General features: G+C 48.8%; 4 protein-coding genes across 4 annotated transcripts; 2 read left to right on the top strand and 2 right to left on the bottom strand.

The window, feature by feature from the left end:
* The first annotated feature begins 43 nt into the window (after nucleotides 1-43).
* Nucleotides 44-3,683, top strand: EDB93DRAFT_917940 (kinesin-domain-containing protein). Its single transcript, XM_041457939.1, has 10 exons — nucleotides 44-445; nucleotides 495-902; nucleotides 957-1,526; nucleotides 1,579-1,725; nucleotides 1,773-1,928; nucleotides 1,986-2,235; nucleotides 2,286-2,389; nucleotides 2,444-2,566; nucleotides 2,616-2,744; nucleotides 2,801-3,683. Exons 1-10 carry the CDS (start codon nucleotides 161-163, stop codon nucleotides 3,329-3,331), a joined length of 2,703 nt encoding a protein of 900 aa, XP_041310873.1. The 5' UTR covers nucleotides 44-160; the 3' UTR covers nucleotides 3,332-3,683.
* A 181-nt stretch (nucleotides 3,684-3,864) lies between these two features.
* Nucleotides 3,865-7,833, top strand: EDB93DRAFT_1079561 (Spc7 kinetochore protein-domain-containing protein; the record flags this gene model as incomplete). Its single annotated transcript, XM_041445468.1, has 7 exons — nucleotides 3,865-4,011; nucleotides 4,058-6,574; nucleotides 6,626-6,801; nucleotides 6,860-7,041; nucleotides 7,096-7,358; nucleotides 7,410-7,672; nucleotides 7,722-7,833. 7 exons carry the CDS (start codon nucleotides 3,865-3,867, stop codon nucleotides 7,831-7,833), a joined length of 3,660 nt encoding a protein of 1,219 aa, XP_041310872.1.
* Nucleotides 7,834-7,949: 116 nt separating this feature from the next.
* On the bottom strand, nucleotides 7,950-9,419 carry EDB93DRAFT_917919 (uncharacterized protein). The gene is made up of 2 exons (XM_041457938.1): nucleotides 8,203-9,419; nucleotides 7,950-8,148 (listed from the first exon to the last, which is right to left on the bottom strand). Exon 1 carries the CDS (start codon nucleotides 9,252-9,254, stop codon nucleotides 8,208-8,210), a length of 1,047 nt encoding a protein of 348 aa, XP_041310871.1. The 5' UTR covers nucleotides 9,255-9,419; the 3' UTR covers nucleotides 7,950-8,148; nucleotides 8,203-8,207.
* A 1,103-nt stretch (nucleotides 9,420-10,522) lies between these two features.
* EDB93DRAFT_1079351 (glycosyltransferase family 59 protein) lies at nucleotides 10,523-12,339 on the bottom strand (the record flags this gene model as incomplete). The annotated part of the gene is made up of 9 exons (XM_041445448.1): nucleotides 10,523-10,767; nucleotides 10,822-10,964; nucleotides 11,021-11,080; nucleotides 11,153-11,294; nucleotides 11,347-11,475; nucleotides 11,533-11,674; nucleotides 11,740-12,040; nucleotides 12,094-12,182; nucleotides 12,244-12,339. The coding sequence occupies 9 exons, from the start codon at nucleotides 12,337-12,339 to the stop codon at nucleotides 10,523-10,525; spliced, it is 1,347 nt and encodes a 448-aa protein (XP_041310870.1).
* Nucleotides 12,340-12,552: the final 213 nt, after the last annotated feature.

Raw genomic sequence — 12,552 nt, 5'->3', positions numbered from 1 at the left:
GCGACGCGCCACGCGTGTGTGGCACGCCATTATTTACGTGTCCAAACTTGCCACTTGAATATCTGAATCTTGATCCAAGCCATTCTGCAAATTTTCTCGGTTTATCGACCTTCCAGAGCTCATACTTAGTTGTGGTGATTCGCAGCAAACTTGCAACATCATGGCCACGAGATCGAAGATTGATGCAGCAGCGACGAGGGCATCGACCCAAACAAAGACACTAGTTCCACCTCCGACTCCTCCGGCAGGGATAAAGGCCGTTCGAGCAAGACTTCCGAGCAAAACTACTGTACAAACTGAGGTATCAAAAACGCGAATAACTGGTCGAAAACCTCTTGCCAATCGAGCTAATTCGCCTGATGCTAAGCTTACTGCCAATAAGGTGGCCGGTACTAGACAAGCACGGGTAGACCACGGATTAGCTGCAGAGCGCGAACCCGTTATGGTGGATTATGCGTACTGACTTTTTATCATATACTGAGAACATCCTCTAGGCCTATCTGCGCATTCGTCCTCATCTTGGGGATGATGAACCCATGTCTATGCCTTACCTTGCCCCGTTATCCGACACGTCTGTACAGATGACTGACACCTCCCATGACGGTTCAGGCAGCTCCAGGCCGCACATCCGTGTTTCAACCGTCGCGCCCTCGTCAATCTACAGGTTCTCGCATGTTTTCCTACCAGAAACACAACAGGCAGAGTTCTTCGCAAAAACTACACTTCCCCTTGTACGTGATCTTCTGGATGGACAGAATGGCTTGTTGTTTGCATATGGCGTTACAAACTCGGGCAAGACATATACAATCCAAGGAGGCAATGGTCCAGATTCTGCAGGTATCCTGCCGCGGACACTAGACGTGATTTTTAACAGCGTTGAAGGACTGCACAGCGATGGCCGTGTAAGTAATGATTAAATGTACACGGCTTGATAAATTATGCTGAATTTTTCTTAGTTCAGGCCCGTTAGGCTGTACGGCGTAGAAGAAGCTGATCCTTCTGACTTCCTACCTCCCACGGACATCGACGTGCCAACTGATGAGCCACAACTTGCAGAAGTTCTTGCGGAACATCTCTCCAACACAGATGACGTCGATATCGATCCAACCATCATTAAACTTGACCGCAACTACGAGTACTCCATCTGGATATCTTACGCGGAAGTATACAATGAAAAGGTGTACGATCTTCTTGCTGAAGTGACAGAGGATACGTCGCGGTCACAGATCCCTCGCTCCAACACCAACGCACAACTCGCCCATCCGCTTTTGCTGACGCGTAAAGCCCTCACTGTTAAACCTTCACCTGCCTCTGATGCATTAGATGAGAGTGGGTCTGGAAGCGCGGGGAAGTATATTGCAGGACTGAGATATTTTCGGGTATCCGGTGCTGCGCAAGCAAAGGCACTTGTCAAACTAGGACAGCTGCACCGACGTGTCTTTGGCACGCTGGCTAATAGCCAAAGTAGCAGGAGTCATGGTATGGTGACTATCAAGATTCTAAGAGGACACCGGGGTGACCGGGATGTAAGTACGGTACGGATCTTGGAAATACGGTTTTGTTCTTCAACTTTTACAGGACCCAAGCTCCCTGCAAATATCGCGGTTGACTCTCGTGGATCTAGCAGGATCAGAGCGAACTAAGCACACGCAGACAACTGGCGATCGTCTAAAGGAGGCCGGGAACATCAACAAGTCTCTCATGGTCCTTGGACAATGTATGGAGGTAGGATAACTATTATTTTGTCTAGTACCACACCTCACCATCCGTAGGTCATGCGCTCCAACCAAAAGCGCCTCGCACAAAGCCTAGCAAACCCTGGGCGGACGGATACTCGTGATGTTAAGAGGGCATTGGCTGTTGTGCCATTTAGACATAGCAAGCTCACGGAGGTATTAATGGATTACTTTGTTGGCGATGGCCGAGTCGTAAGTCTTTGGCTTGGGCCATTATGCAAGCAGTCGATGGCGAGCTTATGATGATAGGTGATGATCGTCAACATCAATCCTTACGATACCGGCTTCGAAGAAAACACCCATGTAATGAAGTTCTCTGCGCTCGCGAGAGAAATTTCGACGACCGTAAACAACGCACCTGTGCCCCGTGTACAATCCAATCCAAGCAAGCGGAGTACAGTTGGCTCAGCTTTGCCCAGGGCTGTGACAAGACAGGTAACGATATCGAGTCTTCTCCCTAATAAGAAGGTCAGCGAAGCACATCTCGAGGTGCTCGAAGGTGCGTTATTATGTTATAAATTGTACCCTGCATCAATTTGCTCCATACAGAGGATGAGGCGATGGAAGATGGTGCGAGTGAAGAGGAAGATGATGAACCCATCAACCCGCTAGTGGATGCTTTGTTTGATGAAATAGAGGACTTACGCCTGCGGGTAAGATTCTATTCTAAAAGTTGATGTCTGTTCAACAAGAAGCCATTTTCATAGCTCTATGAGGCGGAGATGCGCTGTGTAATAGTGGAAGCGGAAACCCGCGAAGACGTTATGAAGGAAATGGAAGAAAGGATGCGCGAGATTGAGAAGACTTACAGCCAGAGGCTTATGAGCGAGGTAAGGTCTGGACCTCGGGGGAAACACATCAATTCACCACCTTTGTCAGGTGGAGCAAAACGAGCGGAAAATGGATGCCAAGATCGACATGCTGCATCAAGCTGGACTAATTGGCTCCCCTCAAAAGCGTAGAGAGATAGTGGAGGAGGGCGAAGAGTCAAGTGAGATTGAAGACGAGGTGAGTTCAAATAGGACGAAACGCCCTTGTGAATTCGGAGTTGACTCCGATTTTAGAGCGTAGAAATTATCGAGGATAGTGATGAGCTGGCTGTCTCCGAAGCAAGCCGAACTTCATCACCTCTTGACGGCAAGGGGAAGGTCAATAAACAATCAAAGCTCACCCCCAACCGAATGTTAGGCACCGATCAAGAGGAGACTAATGCAAGTGCTCAGAGCGAAATCGAACAAATAACAGAGGAAGAAGAGATCGTAGAAGATGATCCAATTACCGATGATGACGAGTTCGACGACTACGCCCCTCTAGCGAAGGCCAAGTCTAGGCCGTTTAAAGTAGCTAACAAGCCTCTGGCAAAAGGGAAAGTAGAGAATCCAGTAGTCAAAACTGGTCGGCGCTCAACTCGCTCTGTGTCTTTGTTGGAAAAGAAAATCAAAGTTCTTTCTCTCTTGGAAGACAGCACAGGTGGTGCTGACGACTCTGTCACAATTCTACCCAACCGAAAGGCACGGGAAGCTTACGGAGGTCCTGATGTTGTATTTGTGCCAGGGAAAGGCGACCTTGATACCACGAAGAAAAAGAAGAGGTGAGATCTGTGTCATGAATTGGACAAAAGATTGACGACTCCTCGAAGGCAACTGGGTAAGAAGGCTGTAGTGACTGAGGAAGAACTAGAACAAGTAGTTGATGCCGTGGAGAAAAACGCGCAAAAGGGTAGAGGAAGCAAAAACATTAGGCGGATGCGTATAAGCTAATAATCGATGATCTATTTATCTGTTGTTTTCTCTCAGTGAGAGCTTCACGGACAGTCGTGATTTGTAGATTGTAATACTTGATGCTACAGATTTTGGTCATGTATGCTCGTACGAGTTAAGTGCCTCGGTCGTAATTAAATGGCAGAAATTATGAAGATAGAGCATTTTATATGTAGTGTCGTAGAATGAACGCAGTTCTGAGTTAGCGTTGGAACAAAGGAACGCGTCTTCCATGAAGATGTCATGTGACCAGACGCGTCTAATCAGTATCACGTGAACGTGTTCAGTACAATAACCTTTGAGTTCAACATATCGTTCGACGATCACCTTTCTTGATTGACCTTTTCTCGGACGTACACAGCTTGGATATGACCACAAGAGGGTCTCCCAGCAGACGCAAATCTATCGCGGTAGCCAACCAGAATCGACCTCTTCATCCAGGCAAGAAGCGGCGAGCACACTCTATTGCACCTGGCGACAAGATCAATCTTGCTTCAAAGGCACGTAGATCACTAGTAAGTTATATGATCGACTGCACTTCTTTTTCTTACAGTCCAACAGGCTCCCAGAAAAAGTATTCTCAAACCAGCAGTCAACATCCCTGAGGATGAAGAGGATGCTACGCAATCCATGGATCTGACCCATGTTCACGAAAACACGCGAAAATCTCTTGCACGGCGCGTTAGCTTTGCAGACCGGGCACATGTACGGCTATTTGAAACACAGGAACAAAATACGAATAGCACTACTTCGCCTCAGTCCTCGCCTATGCAGGAGGCAGTTGAACGAGGCCCTACGGATGAAAATGTATATCCTGGAGCAAGCAAATTTCGTCGCCGAAGCTCGTTTCGATCCATCGCTTTTAGCGATGGTGCAGGAGAGGAGTCCATGGATGTAGACTCCGATGATACAGCATTTGGGCCAGCTGCATATCTACAAGCTCAACTAGACGATCATGACGAGGGTGGTCAGCAGCAGAATCCTGCCGACCAGTCCTATACTGAAGGTGACTCCCACCAGTCTCAGTCATTCGTATCTGAAGGCGATGTCACTGAGCCAATGGAGTTCACTGTTCCACTCGTCCGTCCACCAGCCCCGCCAAGTGAAGCCTGGCTTGCTCTTCGATCAGTGACTCACTCTGGTGAAATCCCATACGTTCCCTCATCCGACGAAGAGGACGAACATGGGGAACAAGACATGGAGATCACCGATGCTCTCACGAGACTCCAAGCAGCTCGTGAATCCCTTGGGTTTGGAAATGGAATAGATAACGAAGAATATGGACAACAGAATGACAGTTTCAGTAGTTCTGAAGATAGTTTTGCGCAGGATGATGTGGAAAACGACGGCAACCAGACTGTCAATGTCACTCAGCTTATGCGCCGGGTCAGTCTTGGTGCTGGCATCGGGGATGGAAATTCCACTATGGAGATCACGTCCACATATGACAGTCAGGAGGAGCCAAGCAATGACCAGTTTGATGTTGCAGGCACGGACATTTCATTCCCTTCCGCGCAACCAACATCTGAGGCTCATGGGGATGTTGCTCAGACCGAACCACAGGAGCGTGTTTTTGAGGAGCCAGCAGCCAGGCCTGCTGTATTCAAACCAGCCCCGCCACCTGGGGAGATCCAAAATGCACTCCCACCCGTCCCTGTTCCACGGCCTGCTGCGATTACCAAGCCATTTTCGTTTTCCTTCACGCCTCGCGGACAAACACCAGCGTCGCCAGCCCACCCTCGTCCTCTTTCACCTACTAAATCACCGAGCAAAGCCAAATTTTCCGCAGCTTTTGCCCCTCCTGTTGCTCGTCCCTCGCCCAAAAAGAGGGCCCAAGGTGTAGTCGACGATTCAGAATCAGAAGACAGACCCAGTCCCGCCAAAAAGATAGCTGGCCCCGGGAAACTAACTGCACCACCGAATGAGTTTTTCAAGGAGCAACACGTGCAATCGAGCAGGCTCCCAAGGCTCTCCCCAAGCAAGAAGGCGCAGTTCCAAGTACATACAGAGCCGTTTTCTGGCCCAAGTAAACGCCCATCTATTGGATTTCGCCGTCCCTCGGGACACTTCGCACAGAGGAAAAGCATGGGGGGAGTGGCTCCCGCTTCTTCTCCTGCTCCCACCAAGAAAGCGGCCGCGTTTATTGACAAGAGTATTTCCTTTGCAGGCGAGAAGGAGGGAGCTGCTAGACAGACGACGGAGAAAGCGAGTGTCTTGGGGTCGCAGGAGGATGACTCTAGAGCTGAGATCACAACTGAACCGCCGCACGACTCTTTAATCAGAGAGTCTCCCGTTAACGAGATTGCAGGAAAGGCTTCCCCGTTTGCTGACCTGCTCAGGGAATCGCCTGTGAGAGAGCCCCCTGCATTTCCTTCCCCTCGACCTCAAAGCCCTTCACGCAATTCACCTCGACCATCAACACCGGTCCGTGCACCCCCTCAGCCGCTCAGCCCTGAACTAGATCAAGTACCAGAAGATTTTCCAGAACCTGATTTTGAGGGGATGGAGGTAACTTCAGACTTTACGCCATTAGCCGGTATCTCCGAGGGGATTTCCAACCTCACCGAACAATGGCGTGATGATATTACTGAAGGAAACATTTCTCCTGAAGATGGCCCACAAATCTCCATAGAGCAATTCTTTGAGATGACCGGAATACGATTCATGGATGAAATTGCTGCCCCCCGTCGCTCTATCGTGCACCCATCTGCCCTTCGTCCTTCCAGACGACAGTCCACGGAAAACGAGATACCTCTATCTGAATATGTGGTCGCAATGGCGGTCGATGTGCCACAGCTTGAGTTGTACACACACGTTAGTAAAGACCTGCAACTCTGGATCGAGCGAATCAAAGGCATCTACAAAGAAGCAGAAGACGAGGCCCTCAAAATGACTCCTCAGTTATTCCAAGAATTTGTTCTGGCGGACGAGGAAGGCCAGAACGAGCTCCTCCATCAGCTCAAGCTGATCAAAGTCAACAAACATACACAGGCTAAGTCAGAATGGTACGATTGGAAGATGCAGTGGGTCGAGCAACTGTATGAGAAGGCGGATCAAGGGTTTCGAGATCTTGAGGCGGTATGTTCAGTATCCCTTGCTATTTCAACGCGTTAATACTTTTGACGACAGGATGCCAAAGTTCTCGAAAATATTATCCGACAAGCCCAGGAAGTCGTGCCTGCTCTTAACGAGGAATACGAGAATCTTCTCCGCGAGTTGGAACAAGAACAGACTGATGTCGCTGAACTCCAGACCTGCGACCAAGATTATCTGAATGAGCTGAAAGCAACCATTCAAGAACAAAGGTGAATATTTTTCGAGGATAACGGTCCTAAATTAGTCGATTGAGCGGCATTCTTGTAGTGTTGCGCTTGAAGCCTTCCGAGCAGACGTCGATGAGGGTAAAGCTAAACTGGATCGTCTACAGGAGAAGCTGGAGGAGATTGAAGTTCAGAAGCTTGAAACCACCGACGCTATCCAGGTAGCCGAACGACAAATTCAGGTACAGAAGAACAGCACACATACCGAAGTCTTCAGGTTGAAAGGTGGCAGATTTGTCTTTTCAAATATCCTCTTTCCAATGCTGAAGTGTTTCCCAGATGAGCTGGAAGCCCTTCAAAATCTCCACATGCTGCAAGTCACAAAAGTCCTACCAGAGCTTTTTGAATTCAGATATGCGTCATCTTACGATGTTTCCGTCCCATGCAAAAACTTTTGCCCAGCTGTCAAGGAGGTTTCGATCACGCGAGTCCAGAGTGCGAAGCTCAAGTACAAAGATGCATTCCCTACTCTCAGCCCGTTGATACTAAAAACGGCGACCTCGCTCATTACGCAATCCGATGGAAATCTTAGCGTTCGACAGGTAGGAGTTTTTCGAGTATTAGGCAAACCCATACTGAACTCGACAATCTAGATCGTCGAACGTCTAGGAGACTACTGGTCTGCTTGCTCTCAATTGCTGGCCCAACTAAAGTTGGTTATGATTAAGTACCCAGTCACCATCACTCACGGAGACGACGACGATGTCGGGTTTACGGCAACTGTAACAGTTGTGTTCCCCAGCAAGAAGGCGAAGGCCTTGATATCTTTCATATTTGACACTCGGACATTCTCTTCTTGGCCTATATCGATCCAATCCATGCAATGCGACGTCAAAGTTGCATATGGCCCTGTTCAGTGCGTGAATTATTTGTCGAAGGCTATTGACGCTGATTGCAGTCTTTAGACGGGATACCCTCCAAGAAGCCATCCTTGGTAGATTAAGAGAGGCTACCGTAGCAGATAATTATGGTTGCCTCCTGGATGCGTGCACAGTCGCTTTGGACTGCTACGCATAACCTTTGTTTGGCCAGATTATATCACCCATATGGTTATTGTATCTTACAGGACTTAGCTGGTTGACATGTAGTTCTACAATCTATCATAGTACATACATAATGTGCATACCTTTCCTTGGTTTTGACGGCACACTGGCGTGTGTTCTTTCTGAGGAAAAAGGAAATAACATTCCTAAATATTCGTACTTATGGCCAGATGATAGGTGACGTGTACTATGTACAGGTACACGGGCATAGATGTTAACGAGAAGAATGAGTGGTCATCGATGTAGTACAGATTAATCCAAGGAATAGATGAAGCTCATAAGCATAAATCTGTAACCCGACATTCAGAAAACTTGCTGCAGGTCAGATTCCAGTGGCACTCACGTCGTTCAAGCAAGCAGACATTGCATCTGCTTCTGGCTTTGATCCAGCATAGCCAGAAATACTTTCAGCGACTCGCGACTCGCCTGCAAAAACTCATGTTCCACCTTCGCCTGCTCTCTGACAGAGCCCCATTCTACTTTAATCTCACGAACGAGAGAACATACTTCCCATTTTTGCTGCTTCTGATTGAGAAAATCTGCCCACGACGCAGCAGCCTCTTCTTGTCCACGTGCAAAAGCAGCGTTGGATGCTTGCTTGCTAGAGGCTTCTGCGTGGCGTAACTGGTCCTGCAGGGATGCAGTGAAGGCAGAACGCTCCTCATCCAACCTTTCCCTCGCCTCAACGCTGATATGAAGCTGTTGCTCTAGGAAGGAGACTTGCTTCGCGAGTTCTTCAGTCTCCTGAACACGAGAATGTTTCGCGACGTGCAGCTGCTCCTCCAACTCCTGCAGGCGAACGAGGCGCTCCTTTGCCGTATTCTCGGCGGATGCCACTTGTAAGCGAAGTAGAGTGACTGTGCCCGAGTCCATAGGAGCGGGAAGCTCCGTAGACGTATTGAACATCTGATTGAAATGGTGCATTGCGGGCGAAGGTGTGACATCCGGTAATAAAACCTGAGATATTGACCCATAACCCCCTGGCGATGGTAGAGCAGAGAGGCAGGGACTTTCAGGGACTTCAAGTGCAAGAACACCGACGTTCGGTGAAGGGTTAATTGGCGTGAAGGGTGCCTGAATCTCTGAAAGCATTTTTTCTACCTCTTCCTGTGCAATTATCTGTGATCCATCATTTGCCAATTGTTCCCAAGACATTATCGAGCTGCGATTTGCACTATTGGCTTTGGGAGGGCGGAGGCCAGGCGTGCTCTGTGAGGTCGGAGGTACAGGTGACAAGTAGGAAAGGTTCGCTCGCGTAGGAAGGAATTGAGAGGGGCGCGAGGGGCGTTTCAGGTTCTGACGTGTTGTGTTGAAGTCGAACAGCCCGAATCCTGGGTATCGCAGGTGTGGGCGCCCCAAGAGGAGCAGCAGGTGCAAGGAGAAGTTCCACATCATCGGCTTCAACGGAATCTTCGCTGTCTTCTTCAGCAAGCTGCGAAAGTGGCGTGGGCGTTGTATTTCTGCCGAGGGCTGCAGTAGAATTTTGACGGGTATGATGAGCAAGGGGTGACTCAGGTGCAGGACGACCGGTAGAATGCAGAGGGCTTGATGCTTGGTTGTTTTTTGAGCGTCCAAACCCAAAGCCACTCTTGGAGGGTGTCTGAGGTGAACTCTGTGAGCAGACAGAGCTACGAGAGGATGAAGACGACGGAGGACGTGCGACGTTTGGCTTAGACGCAGAAGGGGTAGTAGTTGTCTTGGTGGTTTTAGCGGGTCGTGCGGACTCTATCTTGGCAGGCGAGGTCTTCTTCGGCGTTGATAACTTGCAGATCTTGGAAGGCGTCGAAGGAGGGGTAAGGTTAGGCAAGTTAACCTTAACCGTAAGTGCTCTGTGAGGGAGAGGACTGATCGAACTCTTAGGCTTCTTCTCCTCTACGTTGCCTTTGGAAGAGAGGCTATGGCCCTTGTCTTCTTCCTCTGATGAGCTCAGCCGCCTGCGAGTGCTGGAACGAGGAGGAGAAACAGGTTTCTTGGGTAGAACAGACTCTATAAGAGTGGACTTGGGCCGATATTTCGGCAATGCAGATGATGTGGGTGCAGGAGCAGTCCTTGGACGTAACGAAGACGAACGCTTCATGGAAGGACTAACACCAACGGCGTCTAGCACCTTTACCCCCATGTCGTCACAAGTAGGAGCAGGTCTGAGGAGACCAGATTGTCTCCTGGTGCTGCGTGTGATGGTCTTGGATGGAGAAGCGTCTTCCTTGGCGTGCCCCGGAGTTGGGGACTTTGACTTTGAGGATACAGTTACAGTGGCGTTAGCCTGGGGGATTGCGCTAGAATTCATGAGTGCAATAGCACTTAAACGTCTTGAAGAGTCCTTGGACTTCTTCAGGGCTTTCTCATTAGGCTTTTCGCGGTCGCGGGACTCCTTGTTGATTACATCCGCCAAAGCTTTTCCTACTGAGGTGAAATTGAGTGAGTGTCGGATGGAACTCCGAGTGATTGGTTTAGAAGGGCCGTGATGGCTGAGAACTCGTTTCTGGTGACATTAAGGGAATTGGAGCTTCGTTAAGATCTGCACTGTGAATGTATGGTATAGGTTGGCTGACGTTCTGAATCCTTTCAACTTGAACCGAACCATTCGGACGCGTGTGGTCTTGTTTGCATTAGTGGGTCCAAATATATGACCCCTGTTCGCTCGATTTATTACTCTACGTACATCACCACATGAATCTCCCAACTCCCACTCTTTCTTTGTACAAAAATACATACGTCGTCGCCATATTTATTACCATGTACCAAAGGCCCTCGACAAAAATACCGTAGGACTGGACATCCACAACTTGAGCTCTGAGCAGGATATATGGCACCAGGAAGTATCGCGGTTCCAGCAATGGCGTAGGCAGTAATGTGGGCAATATTAAAACGGGCAGGACCAACGTTTGCAATAGCGATTGGTCACGGGCTGAGGCCAGGGTTGATGTCATCGATGTATTCTGGAATCTAGAAAACGACTCACCAACACGAATCCACCACGCCCAGGCGCACGCTTGGTACCCCGGAATAAATAGGTAAGGTACTGCCGCATGCAGCATGAATACTCGACGCCAGATATAGAAGGTGAAATGACGGTTATCAGACAGGAGGAACGGGTGATGAATTCTACATCGGAATCCGTGAAGGTTAGATTGGTTATCAACCAGTAAAAGAAAGCTCACGTGAAATGCTGAATAGTGATCCCCATGAAAATCGATATAATGGTCGTCAGAAGCGCTCTGCTATCGCATACGATCCATATCAGTATCCGCGTGCCTACTTATAATTAACTCGGTCACCTTTTACTCCCAAACATGCGCGAACTGACATCGGTGACAATCTTCAACGGGCCGCCTTCACCACAAATCACCACCGGCCACCCAATTATTGTTGCAAATGCAATAAAGTAGTACAACTGTGGCACGTGAAATGAAGGAACGTGATTGGATTTGTCGCCTATACATAACATTGGCGGTTATCTCGATAATTATGACCGAGAAAAACGCACCAAGCACGATGCCATCGTTCCAAATCACAAAACCACCGAAAAGTGCGAGAACCACTGCATAAGGAGCAAACGCGGGGAGTAACTCAGGTAGTGCTTTTGGGGCACTCATGATCGATCGAATAAAGTCACCTGGAAATCGTGATATGAACACATGAGCACAGGGATGGCAACCCTGGCGTAGCTCACCTGGCCCAGCGCCCAAGGCGGGGGGATCGTATAGTTTTGCATCTCCCCGTTTGAATCGCAAACGCATGAGCTGGCTCGCTGCATACGCGTACAGTACCCAAATGACATTGTTTTGACGGAAGAGGCAGCTCACAATCCCTAGCTAAGGACCCCCTGTAGTTGTCAATATGCATTCTAGGAAACCCTAGAACAAACTGGAACACGTACCAAACCAGCAAGCCAATGCTTATTCTGCGTCGCAGCGACTACGGTACACAAAACAGAAACAAGGCTTGGGACCTCTGTGTAATATAGAAACCCAAAAAACCACGCTACTGGAAAGATAGACAGAACAAGCGCTTCGATCGAGGGTGTTAACTTTGGTGGAGAACGGCGTCGCTGATGGAACCCCAACAATCGCGTGAGGACAAGCGGTAGCGCAAAGAGGGTAAGGGTATTGGTAAGACGTAGCAAATTCAGGTTGCATTTAAACATAAAGACCCGGTGCAGCAATACACTAAGTATGTATCTGCGGGATAATTGAGTTGTCAGAGGAATAGTAGGTACTTGTGAACGACGTACAGTCCGGGTGGTGTAGTAATTTTTGGGTCCCAAGTTGACCATTCACCCCTGCAATAAGCCAATGCCTGCGGTACATGAAAGGGTTCATCCTAGATTATCATCAGAAAAGTGAATCCAGTGAGAGGCGAAGTTGAATCATGATGTAGTCACCATGTACGGTTCAGTAACCACGGCATTGAACTCCTTCAAAACGGCTACCGCGACACCGCAGTAAACTACGTATAATATTCTCCTGTCCGAAGACATGGCTTGTACGAGGATAATCCTGAGTCGAGTTGTGTGGATCGGAGATAATCCGGAAAGTATTACTTAGTAGTATTGGTGCGGATGCAGTACTAGAGGTCCAAACGTCTCAGCACTGCCACCGTTGAGTGTTTGCCAATTTTCAGATTACCACCAAGAAGTCGCATCACAGACTCAGTATGTCTTCATATTGCAGTATCATAAATCTAATGCATG

This window comes from Suillus bovinus (assembly GCF_016758785.1).
Source record: "Suillus bovinus strain UH-Sbo-P2 chromosome Unknown EDB93scaffold_9, whole genome shotgun sequence".
Classification (NCBI taxonomy): Eukaryota; Fungi; Basidiomycota; class Agaricomycetes; order Boletales; family Suillaceae; genus Suillus; species Suillus bovinus.
Note: the sequence above shows the minus strand (reverse complement) of the source record. Positions and strands in the feature narration are given on the sequence as shown.

Bases quoted from the DNA above. Each gene is read 5' to 3' on its own strand.
- EDB93DRAFT_917919 (XM_041457938.1), bottom strand. From the start codon at position 9,254: ATGATGTGGAACTTCTCCTTGCACCTGCTGCTCCTCTTGGGGCGCCCA.
- EDB93DRAFT_917940 (XM_041457939.1), top strand. From the start codon at position 161: ATGGCCACGAGATCGAAGATTGATGCAGCAGCGACGAGGGCATCGACC. The intron at 1,929-1,985 runs GTAAGTCTTTGG...TTATGATGATAG, and splicing joins TTGTTGGCGATGGCCGAGTC to GTGATGATCGTCAACATCAA. The intron at 2,745-2,800 runs GTGAGTTCAAAT...CTCCGATTTTAG, and splicing joins CAAGTGAGATTGAAGACGAG to AGCGTAGAAATTATCGAGGA.